A 14,222-nucleotide genomic window follows, 5' to 3' on the forward strand; every position below is an offset into this window, starting at 1 on the left:
CGCCTGCCTTTGGCCCAGGGCACGATCCTGGAGTCCCGGGATCGAGTCCCACGTTGGGCTCCTGGCATGGAGCCTGCTTCTCCCTCTGCCTGTGTCTCTGCCCGTCCCCTCTATCATAAATAAATAAATCTTTAAAAAAATAAAATTATATAGATATATTTATGAATTAAAGGTACAGAAGGATTTTTCTTGAGAGAGAGACCGTGCTAGCAGAGTTGGGAAGAAGAGGGAGAATCTTAAGCAGGCTCCATGCTCAGCATGGAGACAGGTGCAGGTCTCGATCTCATGACCCTGAGATTGTGACCTGAGCTGAAATCAAGAGTTGGACAATCAACCAACTGAGCCACCCAGGTACTCCCAGAAGGATACTTTGTAGTAGCTCACAAAAAAATATCCATCACAAAGGAAAAGACTGATAATTCTACTTTAAAATTAGGAACTTTTATTCATCAAAAGATTCCAGAAAAAGAGTGAAAAGCCAAGCCACATAACAGAGGATATCTGAAACACAAATATAGTAACTACAATATATAAAGAACTCATCTAATCAGTAAGAGAAAGATTATCAAACCAATACAAAAATAAGCCAAAGACATGAACAGAATCTACAAAAGAAAAGTTCTAAATGGCCAATAAATATATTAAAAATCAGGGACACCTGGGTAACTTAGTGGTGAGCATCTGCCTTCAGCTCAGGGCATGATCCCAGGGTCCTGGGATCCAGTCCCATATCAGGCTCCTGCAGGGAGCCTGCTTCTCCCTCTGGCTATGTCTCTGCCTCTTTCTCTGTGTCTCTCATGAATAGATAAAATCTTTTTTAAAAATTTAAAAAATATTTAAAAACAGACCAAACTCATTAGTAATCAAGGAGATGGAAATAAAAGTCCAATGACAAGATGCAAACCCACAAAAATTTTAAATCTGCACTTAAGGATGTGGTACAACCAAATTCTCATATATTCTTTTTTAAAAAAATTTTATTTATTTATTCATGAGAGACAGAGACATAGGCAGAGGGAAAAGTAGGCTTCCCATGAGGAGCCCAATGTGGGACTTGATCCCCAGAACCCAGGATCATGACCTGAATCAAAGGCATACACTCAACCACTGAGCTACCCAGGCGCCCTCTCATATACTACTGATAGGAGTGTAGATGGGTATAATTACTTTGGAGCACAGCTTGGCATTATCTAGTACAATCAAAGATACATATACCTTCTGACCTGACACTTTTACTCTTAGATAGATATCCCAGAGGCTTTATGCTCAGGTATATTAGTAAACATGTCAAGTGACATTTGTAGTATCATTATTTATAACAGCCAAATTAGAAATGACCCAAATTTTAACCAAAAATATACTGAAAGTTAATAACCAAGAGTTAAGAGTTATTTTAGTATATCCAAACAATGGAATTCTTACAAAAATGAATGAAGTGGAGCTACCAATATGGATGACTTTCACAAATACAATAATGAATGAAGGAGCATGACACAAAAGAATACATACATTATCATGTCACTCACCTAAATTCTAAAAAGGGCTAAATTAAATAATACTTTTTGAAATGTATGCATAGGTCATAAATATATATATTCATAGGGTGTTTCTGGAGTCCTGGCAATGTTCTGTTTCTTGTCATGGGTGGCTATTCATCAAACTGTATATATGTTTTATGTACTTTCCTGTATATTTCACTATAAAAATAGATTTTTTAAAGTCATGTGGCTGATAGTTCTAAATGTTAGGAAAACTCCCTAACTGAAAATTCTTTAAGAACAATGGATTCCCCTAATGCTCCCTAATGCTTCCCATCAGGATCCAGAGCAAATTTGGAACCTGATGTTTGTACTCTTCTCCTTTCAACTGAAGAAGTTTGAGTTGGCCCACTGTGGTAGAACAAGAAGTGAAAAGATAGAAATACATATAAAGAATCAAACTAAGAGATACTAAAAGTATTAAATGAGTCTGGCATCAATTAGAGATCAAAGGAATTATTCTATATCTAAAGTCTGAAATGTGTTACAATCTAATTTTTTAAAATAACCAAGTTCTTCAGCATGCTATAAAACTGTCCAGGGAGAAAGACAAAAAGGATCCAGCAATGGCTATAAGTTCAGCTGAAAAAGGCAAGGGAGAATGGGAGATGAGGAAGTATAGATAATTCATGGCCATCAGGAAGAGCAGAGTAACGGAATGATTGAAAATATAACATCAAGCACAACCTTTTTTATTTTTTATTATTTTTTTTTATTTTTTATTTTTTTAAATTTTATTTATTTATGATAGTCATACAGAGAGAAAGAGAGAGGCAGAGACACAGGTGGAGGAGAAGCAGGCTCCATGCGCGGGAGCCTGATGTGGATTCGATCCGGTCTCCAGGATCGCGCCCTGGCAAAAGGCAGCACCAAACCGCTGCGCCACCCAAGGATCCCAAGCACAACCTTTTTTAAAATAAGGAAGACATTGTACTATGTGGTTGAGGCAATAACATAAGAATCAGTTAGTTGAAAAGTTAAAAAGTTGCTGTCAGGGGCACCTGGATGGCTCAGTCAATTGGGCATCTGATGCTTGGTTTTGGCTCACATCATGATCTGGTGGCTGTGGGTTGGGCTCCACACTCAGTGGGGAGTCTACTTGAGATTCTCTCTCTCCCTCTACCCCTCCCCCTGCTCACATGCTCTCTCTGATAATAAATAAATAAATAAATAAATAAATAATAAATAAATAAATAAATATTTTTAAAGTAGCTATCAAAGAGAGTGAATGTTTGAAACAGATTTGGGGCTGGTTAAATACAAGGTTTACATATCACTTAGGGGGAGTGAATAAGTGAAAGAACTTGGAAGAGAAAGATCATTTGAAATGAGGTTAAGGAATTGAGAATTAACATGTATTATGATAAGGATGCAGAAGTCACCAACAATGGTGACAGGTGTAGTAAAGGAGAGAAAGTCTGTGGGCCAACTGTTCTGATCTTCAGTCTATTCAAGGAGAGGAAACTGGTAAATGATATGACAACACAGAGTGGGTGATTCAGTCTCTGAAGTGCTTTAAAGGAGCTGGGGACTGATAATGGAAAATAATGGACTGTGGGGGAAGACAAAGCAAGAACCATTATCAACTGGTATAAGGGAAAGTTGTATATCATGGCATGGCTAAAGTGTTCACTTGAAGCCAAAAGGTGAAATAATATTCAAAGAGGCTGAAGATAATATGCAATATTTCTTATAACATTTCAAACAGTATGGTGGAAGCGATTTTAAGAGAGTGGGGAATTAAGTTGACTGGGAGATATATACATCTGTATGATGAAGAGTTCCACTGATGATCAGAGCCCTGGAAAGCTTGTACTTCGGGACCTCAGTGAGATAACTGAAGGTGTAAGACAAATAGGAACTGGTCCTAAATCACCCCTTAGGGGAAGGAGAGTAATTTTGCTAGTGGGAACTGGTCTCTAAGAAGACAGTTCTAGTGGTAAGAAAAACACTGCCATGCTAGTCGAGGAAGGGATCTTGTTTACCTTAAATTCTGCTGGAAGCCTGTCAGGGGCTGGTCTTACCAAGACCACATGAGATTTTGAAGGCTTATATGCCTCTTATATAAGAGGCATACTGAGCTCTGCAGATCTCCTTTACAGATGCGTTGTAGCCAAAGAGTGATAATCTTACTAGGATTACTATTATTGGATCACAGCTTGGAAATTACTGTAAGAAAACCTAAAAGATCATTACTGAGAATGAAGCAGGAAAGAACTCTCAGAATGTAATGATATTTAGGCTGAGACCTAGAGCAGCATAGCAGTTAGTCAGGTGAGTAGCGCATCCTACACAGAGTGAGTGACATAAGGAGGTAGAGCACAGGTACTATATATATAGATTCTAGATGTATCTGAGGTAATGAATGAAGGCTCCTGTGGCTGGAGTCTAATGAGAAAAGAGAGAGATATCTAAGGTAGGGTTATAAGGAGGTAGGCTCTTTCAAGAGCCAGATTAAGCAAGGTTTTCTAGTTTTGATTTTATCATTGTGTAATCTGATTTATATTTTTAAAAAATATTACTCTGGCTACTGTGTCAAAACCATTTAGAAGAGTACTGCAATAGCCCCGATCAGAAGTAGTATAGGCTTAAAGTGTTGCTAGTAGATGAGAGCACACAGAATTGAGATAATTTAGTTAGAAGAAATCATCAAAGAAATTTGACTGTATCGTAATCACAGTATAGAGTGGCCCCTAGAATGTTTCCTAGCTTTCTGACTAGAGATCTTCACAAGGTTCTGGTTTGAAATCTGTCTATACTTCAGAATGCAGCATTGTAGTTATCCTATTTCTACTCATTTTTCTTCCATAAAAATTATCTCTTACTAAGAACTTAGAATAATACAATTGCATTTAGTATTCCAAATCTTCTCAACAATCTTATCAGTCAGATGTTCTTTTCCTTTTAAACTATGAGGAAATGAGACGGGGAAGTCAAGTTTGGTAAAGTAATTTACTTAAGATAAAAGCTGCCAATAAAACTCTGGTCTAAGTGATTTCAGTCTTTCCAATCATCCCTTATACTATATTACCTTCCATTTCCCTCTCTTCCCTTCTATCTGAACCAGTGTACCTTTTTTTCCCCTCATTACCAAATCCAATGATCAATTTTCAGTCCTCAACTTACTCATGTTCCCTGAAATGAAAAACGCTGCCCTTCTTAAATACTTTTTCCACGTGGCTTCTGAGATACCATATTTTCTTTATTTTCCTATTAGCTCACTAGTTATTCCTTCTCAGTCTCCTGTGACGGACCTTTCCCTCCTTTCTAACTAAAATAAAGAGTGGATTAGGGTCCTTTTCTTTTTTTAACTATTATATAACTTCATAAATTATTTCTTCCAAATCTAAGGTTTCAATTCTACTTATACGTATATTATTTTTTTCCAGGTCCTTTCTTGATTTCTTCCTATTTCTAACAGATAATCCTAAAGTAACACGAACAAAACAGAACTCTTGAACATCTGTCTTTTCCAACTAAGAAAAAGATATCCAATTGTTCAGGCATAAATTTAAAAAGTTATACTGGATTTTTCTTTCATTATACACCACTTCCAATTAATGAGCAAGAGGCAAGACCTTTAAAATCTGATCAGGGGGATCCCTGGGTGGCACAGCGGTTTGGCGCCTGCCCTTGGCCCAGGGCGTGATCCTGGAGACCCGGGATTGAATCCCACATCGGGCTCCCGGTGCATGGAGCCTGCTTCTCCCTCTGCCTATGTCTCTGCCTCTCTCTCTTTCTCTCTCTGTGACTATCATAAATAAACAAAAATTTAAAAAAAATTTAAATCTGATCAGAATCTGACACCTTCATGTCACCTTCGCTTACTACTGCCCTCATCTAAGCCATCACAATTTCTAATTTAAAAAATGGCTTTCCAACTTGTCTTTCTGCTTCACTCTTGCTCCCATTTTATTTTCTATACAATATCTGGATTAGTCTTTGAAAATAACAAGTTTAATCACATCACTTTCCTGGTTGAAATCAGCCAATCATTCTCATTGTAGTTTCAATGTAATCCCAATTCTTTCTCATGGCATACAGGTCCCTATATGACCTAGCCCCATCTCCTCTCTGACCTCATTTCCAACCTTTATTCTCCCTCATTAACTGGATCAAAAATATAGGTAAAATTGTTAGCACTGGAGAAGAAGGGCTATTCCCTATTTGAAAATACAGGGAAATGTAAAAGGAAGTGGTAATTGGGGTGAAGAAGGGGTTTCCTTTGGTAACTGATGGTAAAACAATTTTGCCTTCCAGTATTCAAGCTTTTACTCCAATGGCCTTCGTTTGGTCTTTGAGGAGAACTTCTCAGCTAATATCCCAAAGTTGTAGCCAACAAATTAAGTGATCTGACTGTTCTCCACATGGCCTCCTCTTGTCTGACCATCTCTTACTCACCTGTACTCTGACTTCTTGTCACTTCCTGCACAACCTTCCAGGGCTCTTTCCCTTGCTTCAACAAGGAAAGCACATCTGCTTTAGAAATGGAAAATCCTGCTTATAAGAATGGAAAAAGATATGATTATACTCTGCTTGACCAGGATTAAAATTGAGTCCATTGTTCATCAAGTAAGAATGTCAATTACAGAAAGATTCAGAGGGTGGCACCTGGGTGGCTCAGAGGGTTAAGTGTCTGCCTTTGGCTGGGGTCATGATCTCAGGGGTCCTGGGATCGAGCCCTGAATTGGGCTCCCTGATCATCAAGGAGTATGCATCTTACTCTCCATCAACTCCCCACTCCTCATACTCTCATGTACTCTCTCTCTCTCAAATAAATAAATAAATAAATAATCTTTTTTAAAAAGATACAGAGGAAGGATATCTGAAGAATAGCAAAGATAAAGGTACTCAATGGAGCTGTTCATTTTGAAGTCTATAAGCCACAGATAACTTAGTTGGGACTAGGGGTCTGAAATTCACCTAGGTACTTGAAACATTTCCCAAATTTCACAAATTTGCTTGAAGTCAAATTATTGGGACCAAACTTACCCAGCGAGACCAGGTTGCTATAGTTTTCCAACATCACATCTCTGTACAAATCCTTCTGTTCCAAGTCCAGACACTCCCACTCCTCCTGAGAGAAATCTACCGCCACATCCTTGAACAACACCAACCTCTGAAATGGCAAACCCAAGTGTTACTGACAAAATAAAGAAATATTTTTAGAATGAGAGCACCACATACACACAGTAATAAAAGGAGGAGAAAAGTATTACATAAAGGGGCCAAATAGCAAATATGTTGAAGCTGGAAGCTTGTGATGTGGGTAGATAATAGAAGGTAAGTGAGTGTGAAATACAGAGCACCTAAACAATTCCTGAACAGTCCTATTTACTCTATCACATACAACAATGGGAATGAACAGCAATGGGAATGAACAGAAGTCAGGTAAGTATAGTTTTGTGATTAAGTGAAATGATGTGTGCTAGCACATAACACATGCAAATCCTCAAATAAACTGAAAGTTCCTTCCTTCCTTGTCCTTTTAAAGAACTGAAAACAGAAAGAAAAGAAGGGAAGAAAAAAGGGAGGCCTGGAAGGAGAGAGGGAAGAGAAAAAAGAAACCTAATAGGCACATTCCAAAATTTCTCTTAAAATGTTTATCTTAGGGGCAGCCCAGGTGGCTCAGCAGTTTAGGATCTGATCCTGGGGATCCAGGATTGAGTCCCATGTCAGGCTCCCTGCATGGAGCCTGCTTCTCCCTTTGCCTGTGTCTCTGCCTCTCTCTCTCTGTGTGTGTCTCTCATGAATAAATAAATAAAATCTTTTTAAAAATGTTATCTTAGAAAATAAGATTTACACATAATTTCAGAATTTCTTTCCAAGTTAAGTCTCAGAATAATTTAGTAATAATATTCTTTCTTCCTAGTCCTGGAAAATCCTTTCACAGATATCATTTTTAGATATTACATAATACTCCATATTATGATTGTAATCAATTTCTTATTTTGCAGTAGTTTGCACCCCTCCTCTAACATCCTTCACAGCTGTTTCTAAAATCCTCAATCGTTTAATCATCTGGCTGATCATATTATCACTGACTATTGCTCCCTATACACTTCTGCTTATTATGTGCAACAGAAAGCTAATGAAAGATGAGCTACACTCACTCAGATGTGGCTTTTGACCTATATATGCTACTCAAATTCAAAATGAACCCTGTCACTGTATTAATTTCTTAGGTATTCCCTGACACAATTCTCTCTCTCTTTCTCTCTCTCTCCTCACTCTTGCATTTGATCACATTCCCAATCTTATAAGCTTCATAGAGCAGATCTTACTATATTCTGAGACTAATACCAATTTCCATCTTAATCGATGAGAAAATCCAAGTCAATGAGAAAGACCAAAGTTTTCATATGTAGTACCATCTCATCAAAACACATTCTGACAGGAGAGGTTCTACCCTTTCCTCAAATACATTTAGTGATTTGCAAATGGATCCCAAAACACTATTAGAGAAGGGAGGAACAGGTGAGAAAGACCTGGGACCTCATTCCCATCATTCACTAGAATGAGAGTGAGCAAGAGAGCAAACACTTGGTAAAACAGAAAGTCTGGAGATAATACAGAATATTCAACAATGATTGATATAAAAAAGGAAGAAGAGGGGAATCCCTGGGTGGCTCAGCGGTTTAGCTCCTGCCTTCAGCCCAGGGCGTGATCCTGGAGTCCCAGGATCAAATCCCACGTCAGGCTCCCTGCGTAGAGCATGCTTCTCCCTCTGCCTGTGTCTCTGCCTCTCTCTCTCCTCTGTGTCTTTCATGAATAAATAAATAAAATCTTTAAAAAAAAAAAAAAAGGGAAGAAGAGGGGCATCTGGGTGGCTCAGTCAGTCACATGTCTGCCTTCAGCTCAGGTCATGATCCCAGGGTCCTGGGATTGAGCCCCGCATTGGGCTCCTTGCTCAGTGGGGAGCCTGCTTCTCTCTGTCCCCCTCTGCCCCTCTCCACTTGTGGTTCTCTCTCTCTCTCGCTCACTCTCTTAAATAAATAAAATTTAAAAAATAAAAACAAAGGGGAAGAAGAAACATGAACTCACACAAGGCATGGCTTAGAATTGCAACTTATGAGTCCTCCTCTGGCTTCTCTTCATGGAGAAGTGCAGTCCTGAGAAACAGGGAAGAAAAAAGAAACCATGAAAAGAGGCCTACTTCTAAATGACTAGATTAAATATTTCTTCCCCTTTTCATGGTGCCTGGTCTCTTCTATGTTCCAAAATACGTACTGCAGAAGTCCAGACAATCTCATTCCTTCCCTAATTCCAGAAAACAGAGATGTAGAAGAACTAATTTATGCTAAAGCAGTACCCAATCCCCATGATGTTGTTAAGAGTTCCCAGACCTGGTCTTAGTAGTTCATCTTTTACAACCTAGGGGACTGTGATGCAAATTTATTCAAGTAGTACCCACCTCAAGAACACTGCTAGTGTCCTCAGGCCTTGAAATACTCTGTAACTATGTAGGCCAATTCCTAGGGAAAACCCTTTCCATGATTAAGATCTACCTCTTTCCCCCAGTCACAACACACTAAATACCTCAGGTGCTTCCCTGGATCATTCTCACATTCCAAGTGCAAGAAGCATGCTGAATGCAAAGCACAGGCTTCATCCAGGCCACATAAAGTCCCACTACACTCACCCAGTAACCAAGGAACAAATTCAAAGCATTCTCTAACAGAAAACAACTGCCTGTTGCATTGACTCACGGAACTTAGCTGAGTTCAGGAACTTTGGAGGCAGTACCTCCCTGTAATCCCGCTTAACATCATTCTGTCTCTAAATGTCAAGTTAATACATGTTCTCCTTCATTTGGGGAATATAAATAATAGTGAAAGGGAATATAAGGGAAGGGAGAAGAAATGTGTGGGAAATATCAGAAAGGAGACAGAACATAAAGACTCCTAACTCTGGGAAACGAACTAGGGGTGGTGGAAGGGGAGGAGGGCGGGGGTAGGGGTGAATGGGTGACGGGCACTGAGGGGGGCACTTGATGGGATGAGCACTGGGTGTTATTCTGTATGTTGGTAAATTGAACCCCAATAAAAAATAAATTTATTTAAAAAAAATAAATGTCAAGTTAAAGGCATTGAGGAGCTTAAGAAAGTGGTTGTACAGGGGCACCTGGGTGGCTCAGTGGTTGAGTGTCTGCCTTTCACTCAGGTTGTGATCCTGGGGTCCTGAGATTGAGTCCTGCATCAGGCTCCCCACAGGGAGCCTCCTTCTCCCTCTGCCTATGTCTCTGCCTCTCTCTTTCTGTGTCTCTCATGAATAAATAATTAAAATCTTTTTTAAAAAGTGGCTGTACAAGAAATAATTTCCCCCAAGCACATACCATGTGCTTGATGCCTTATATACATTAATACTTAATTGATCAGCAAATAGTCTGTGAATATAACCCATCACCACCACCACCACCATTCTCCACCACTACCAGCTCTAGCATCTTCCTTGTGTCTGTTTCTTTTTCTAACAGCTTTACTGACAAAAATTCACATTTCATAAATTCATACTCTTAAAAATACCAGTGAACGGTTTTTAGTATATTCATAGAGATGTGCAACTATCACCACTATCTACTTGTAGAGTATTTTCATTATCAAACAAAACAAAACAAAACAAAAACCCATACACATTAATAATTACTTCCATTCCTCCAGATCCTGGCAACCAGTAATTTCTCTTTGAATCTACAGATTTGTCCATTCTAGATAGACATTTTGTATAAATGAAATCATACAGTATGTGTCTTTCGTGATTAGCTTCTTTCGTGTACTATAAAGTTTCAAAGTTCATTTATATTTCAGCATGGACCAGGACTTCATGCCTATATATTGCCAAATAACATTCCATTGTAAGGATAGAGCATCTTTTTTTCCCCCATTCATCAGTTGATGGACATTTGCACTGTTTTCACCTTTTGTTACTATAAGAACATTCAGCTACATCTTTTTATGGGGACATATATTTCATTTCTCTTAGATATATATACCTAAAGTGGATTTATGGGGTCATATGATAACTCTATGTTTAACATTTTTAGGAACTGCCAAATTCTGTTCCAAAACAACTGCATCATCTTATAGTTCCAACAAAAATCTGTAAAACTTCCAATTATTCTACATCCTCACCACCTTTTGGGGTTATAGTCATTCTTGTGAATTTGAAGTGGTATGTCACTGTGATTTTGATTTACATTTCCCTAATGATATTGATTTCTATCCTTTCTTTGGAAAAATATTTCCAAATTATTTGCTCATTTAAAAAATATGGTTGTCATTTTATTGATGCTTTGAAACAATTCTTCATATGTTGTAAGATACATTTCCTTTACTGAACATACAATTTGTACATTTTGGTCTCATTTTGTGAGCTAAATTCTCACCTATTTCATGGTGTCTTTTGAAACTCAAAAGTTTTTAACTTTGCTAAAATCCTATTTATATAATTTTTGTTCCTTTGGTTGCTTGTGCTTTTGGTGTCAAATAAAAAACCACTGTCTAACCTAGATAGTGGAGACCTCCTTTGTTTCAAGAGTTTTAAGATTTTAGCTCTCTTTTTTTTAATCCATCCTCAAGTTTTTTTATTTAAATTCCAGTTCATTAACATACAGTGTAATATTAGTTTCAAGTACAGGATTTACTAATTCATAATTCACATACAATAGGGGATCCCTGGGTGGCTCAGTAGTTTAGCGCCTGCCTTTGGCCCAGGGCGCAATCCTGGAGTCCCGGGATCAGATCCCGCATCGGGCTCCCGGTACGGAGCCTGCTTCTCCCTCTGCCTGTGTCTCTGCCTCTCTCTCCCTATCATGAATGAATAAATAAAATCTTTAAAAAAATTTCACATACAATACCTGGTGCTCATCACAAGTGCCTTCCTTACTACCCATCATCCATTTAACCCAACCCATCTCCCCACCTACTTTCTCTTCAATCATAATCAGTCTGTTCTCTATAATTAGCATTGTTTTCTGGTTAGCTCTTCTTTTTCATTTTTCCCCCTATGTTCATCAATGTTTTGTTTCTCAAATTCTACATATGAGTGAAATCATATGGTATTTGTCTTTCTTTGACTGACTTATTTCAGTTAGCCTAATACTGTCTAGCTCCATCCATGTCATTGCAAATGGCAAGGCTTCATTTATTTCTATGAATGAGTAATATTCCATTGCATATATATATATACCACATCTTCCTTACCCGTTTGTCACTCAATGGACATTTGGGCTCTTTCCATAATTTGGTTATTGTTGTAATGCTGCTATAAACATTGGGATGCATGTATCCCTTTCTTTGAATCAGTATGTTTTTGTATCCTTTGGGTAATTACTGGGTCATAGGGTAGCTCTATTTTTAACTTCTTGAGGAACCTCCATACTCTTTTCCAGAGTGGCTACACCAGTTTGCATTCCCACCAACAGGGTAAGGGGGTTCCCCTTTTATCATATCCTTGCCCAACATCTGTTGTTTCTTGAGTTGTTGATTTTAGCCATTCTGACTAGTATGAAGTGATTATCTCATTGTAGTTTTGATTTGTATTTCCCTGATGAGTGATGTTGAGCGTCTTTTCATGTGTCTGTTAGCCATCTGGATGTCTTCTTTGGAAAAGTGTCTATTCATGTTTTCTGCCCATTTCTTTAACTGGTTTTAATAATTTCCTTAAATTTTCCAACAACCAGCAAAATACCTTGAATGAAACATAAAATCAGAAAATACTGGTTAGAAAAGTGCTAATACAAGGGACAAAATAGCAAAAACTATTAAAATTTAAAGTCTACATAAATGTCTGAGAAACTAGCATTTATTCTACAAACAAAATCATTGATATGCTAAATGACATATATTCAAGGATATTTATCCCACCATTGTTTATTAACAGCCAAAGACTGATAGCCATCTAAAAGTTCATTAATAAGAGTTAGTTCTTAAAATTATGGAATTATGTAATATGTGTGCAGCCATAAAGTGACGAAGTCCTTCATGTACTAATACAAGTATACAATTCCCTTGGAAGTACTCAAGAAACTAGGCACAGTGGTTGCCTTCTAAGTAGGAAAAGTTCGTGACTAGTGGTAGAGCCAGGGAGGAGAATTCACTGTATACTTTTTTGAACCTTTTAAATACTTATTTCTTAACCAATAAAATTGAAAACAAAATACTAAAAATCAAAGCTTTCAAATTTCACTCTCAGAGATGCATTCCATTCCTTCAAAAATCTTAGAAAAGGACTAAGTATAAAAATGGAATTGAAGTATTTGCCAGGTGAATATGTGTACCTCAGGTCAAAGGGAGCAAAATGGAGTGGAATAACCTCTTTGGGTCCATTCCTTCTGACCCCATTATTCTTTGGAATAGCCAGGCCCAAAGACCAGAACACTAAAAGATCCTTGTTAAGGAATTTCAAAAAGAAGAAAGCAAATGTTCCCATATCATGAAAAACCAGAAAATACTTGAGATACAAAATAAAAAATAACAACTTACCTTGGACAGAACTCTCAGTTGTCTGACAGCAGCTATTCCCTTAGTCTCTGGTCATCTGTATAAGACAAGCCCATTAATTGGTAAGGGGAAAGAATCCTGAGACACCACACCTTTCTTTGAGCCCAGACTGACTTGCTAGAAACAAGCAACTACTTCCACCCCAACCACTTCTCAAACTAAATAAACATTTAGAGGAAGTTCAGAGAGAGATCTGAGCAATGTTGCCCTCTCTGAGAACCAGGGCGGAAGTGAAGAATCCCCACAGGTCTCCCCAGGTGATTTCCTGAGACAACAAATTAGAATCTTAAAACCCCAGCTTTTTTCCTCCTCTTTTCTCAGCCTCTCCCACCAACTTGGGGCTGTTTTTGGCTCTTAGAGTCTCAATCTGAAATCAGGTTTGTGACTTGGAGATAAATTTATCCAGAATCTTTAATCTGGGACTCACCTTTCTATTTTCCCACATCAGACATTTCCAGGAACTTGGGGCCCCCCGTGGCTACCAGGAGCAGGGGCAGTTGTAACAACACTCCAGCCAGTCTCATGGGTTAACTCACTTCAAGTTAACACAGTCCTAGCTTGCTAACTTAAGTCCCTCGATCTGTGACAGGACCTGTTTGCTTTCTTTGAGATATGCAGACCACTGGTCTTCAGGAATAAAAGAGCAGAACTTCCCCAGGCCACTGAGGCCAGCAAGCCTGTCTGAAGTCCCTTTAGCTTTCTGCTTGCCCAACAATCTTTTAGCAAAATGTTTTCCCTTTTTAAAGTCACACAAGGATTTTACTGACCTCCCTCTGAGCGTTTGTAGACTTTGCCCTCCTTTTTGGAAAAGAACAGAGTACTCTTGCACAACCCACAGAAACCCCGAGCACTAAGGAACTAGAATTTCTTGCACAACCTGCAAGGACCGAGATAACTCTATAGCCAGCATCAAGTCTGCATATGATCAAGAAATGTCACAGGCTTCGGCTCTCCCTTAACTGATTAAACCCCTTTTAAAAATCTCTGGGCCAGGGATCCCTGGGTGGCGCAGCGGTTTGGCGCCTGCCTTTGGCCCAGGGCATGATCCTGGAGACTCGGGATCAAATCCCATGTCGGGCTCCCGGTGCATGGAGCCTGCTTGTGTCTCTGCCTCTGTGTGTGTGTGTGTGTGTAACTATCATAAATAAATAAAAATGTAAAAAAAAAAAAAAATCTCTGGGCC

At 38.6% G+C, this 14,222-nt stretch overlaps 1 protein-coding gene across 1 annotated transcript in view; it reads right to left on the reverse strand.

Moving 5' to 3' along the window:
- The window catches only part of LOC121485463 (zinc finger protein 345-like), a 51,484-nt gene that overhangs the window by 11,414 nt on the left and 25,848 nt on the right, over positions 1–14,222 (reverse strand). Inside the window, exons 3-6 of the mRNA XM_041745870.1 lie at positions 13,022–13,076; positions 8,583–8,650; positions 6,531–6,657; positions 5,940–6,038 (exon numbers count right to left, since the gene is read on the reverse strand). Coding sequence (XP_041601804.1) covers positions 5,940–6,038; positions 6,531–6,657; positions 8,583–8,591 — 235 coding nt within the window. The 5' untranslated portion in view covers positions 8,592–8,650; positions 13,022–13,076. The remainder of the gene's footprint in view (positions 1–5,939; positions 6,039–6,530; positions 6,658–8,582; positions 8,651–13,021; positions 13,077–14,222) is intronic.

This window comes from Vulpes lagopus, chromosome 2, assembly GCF_018345385.1.
Source record: "Vulpes lagopus strain Blue_001 chromosome 2, ASM1834538v1, whole genome shotgun sequence".
Classification (NCBI taxonomy): Eukaryota; Metazoa; Chordata; class Mammalia; order Carnivora; family Canidae; genus Vulpes; species Vulpes lagopus.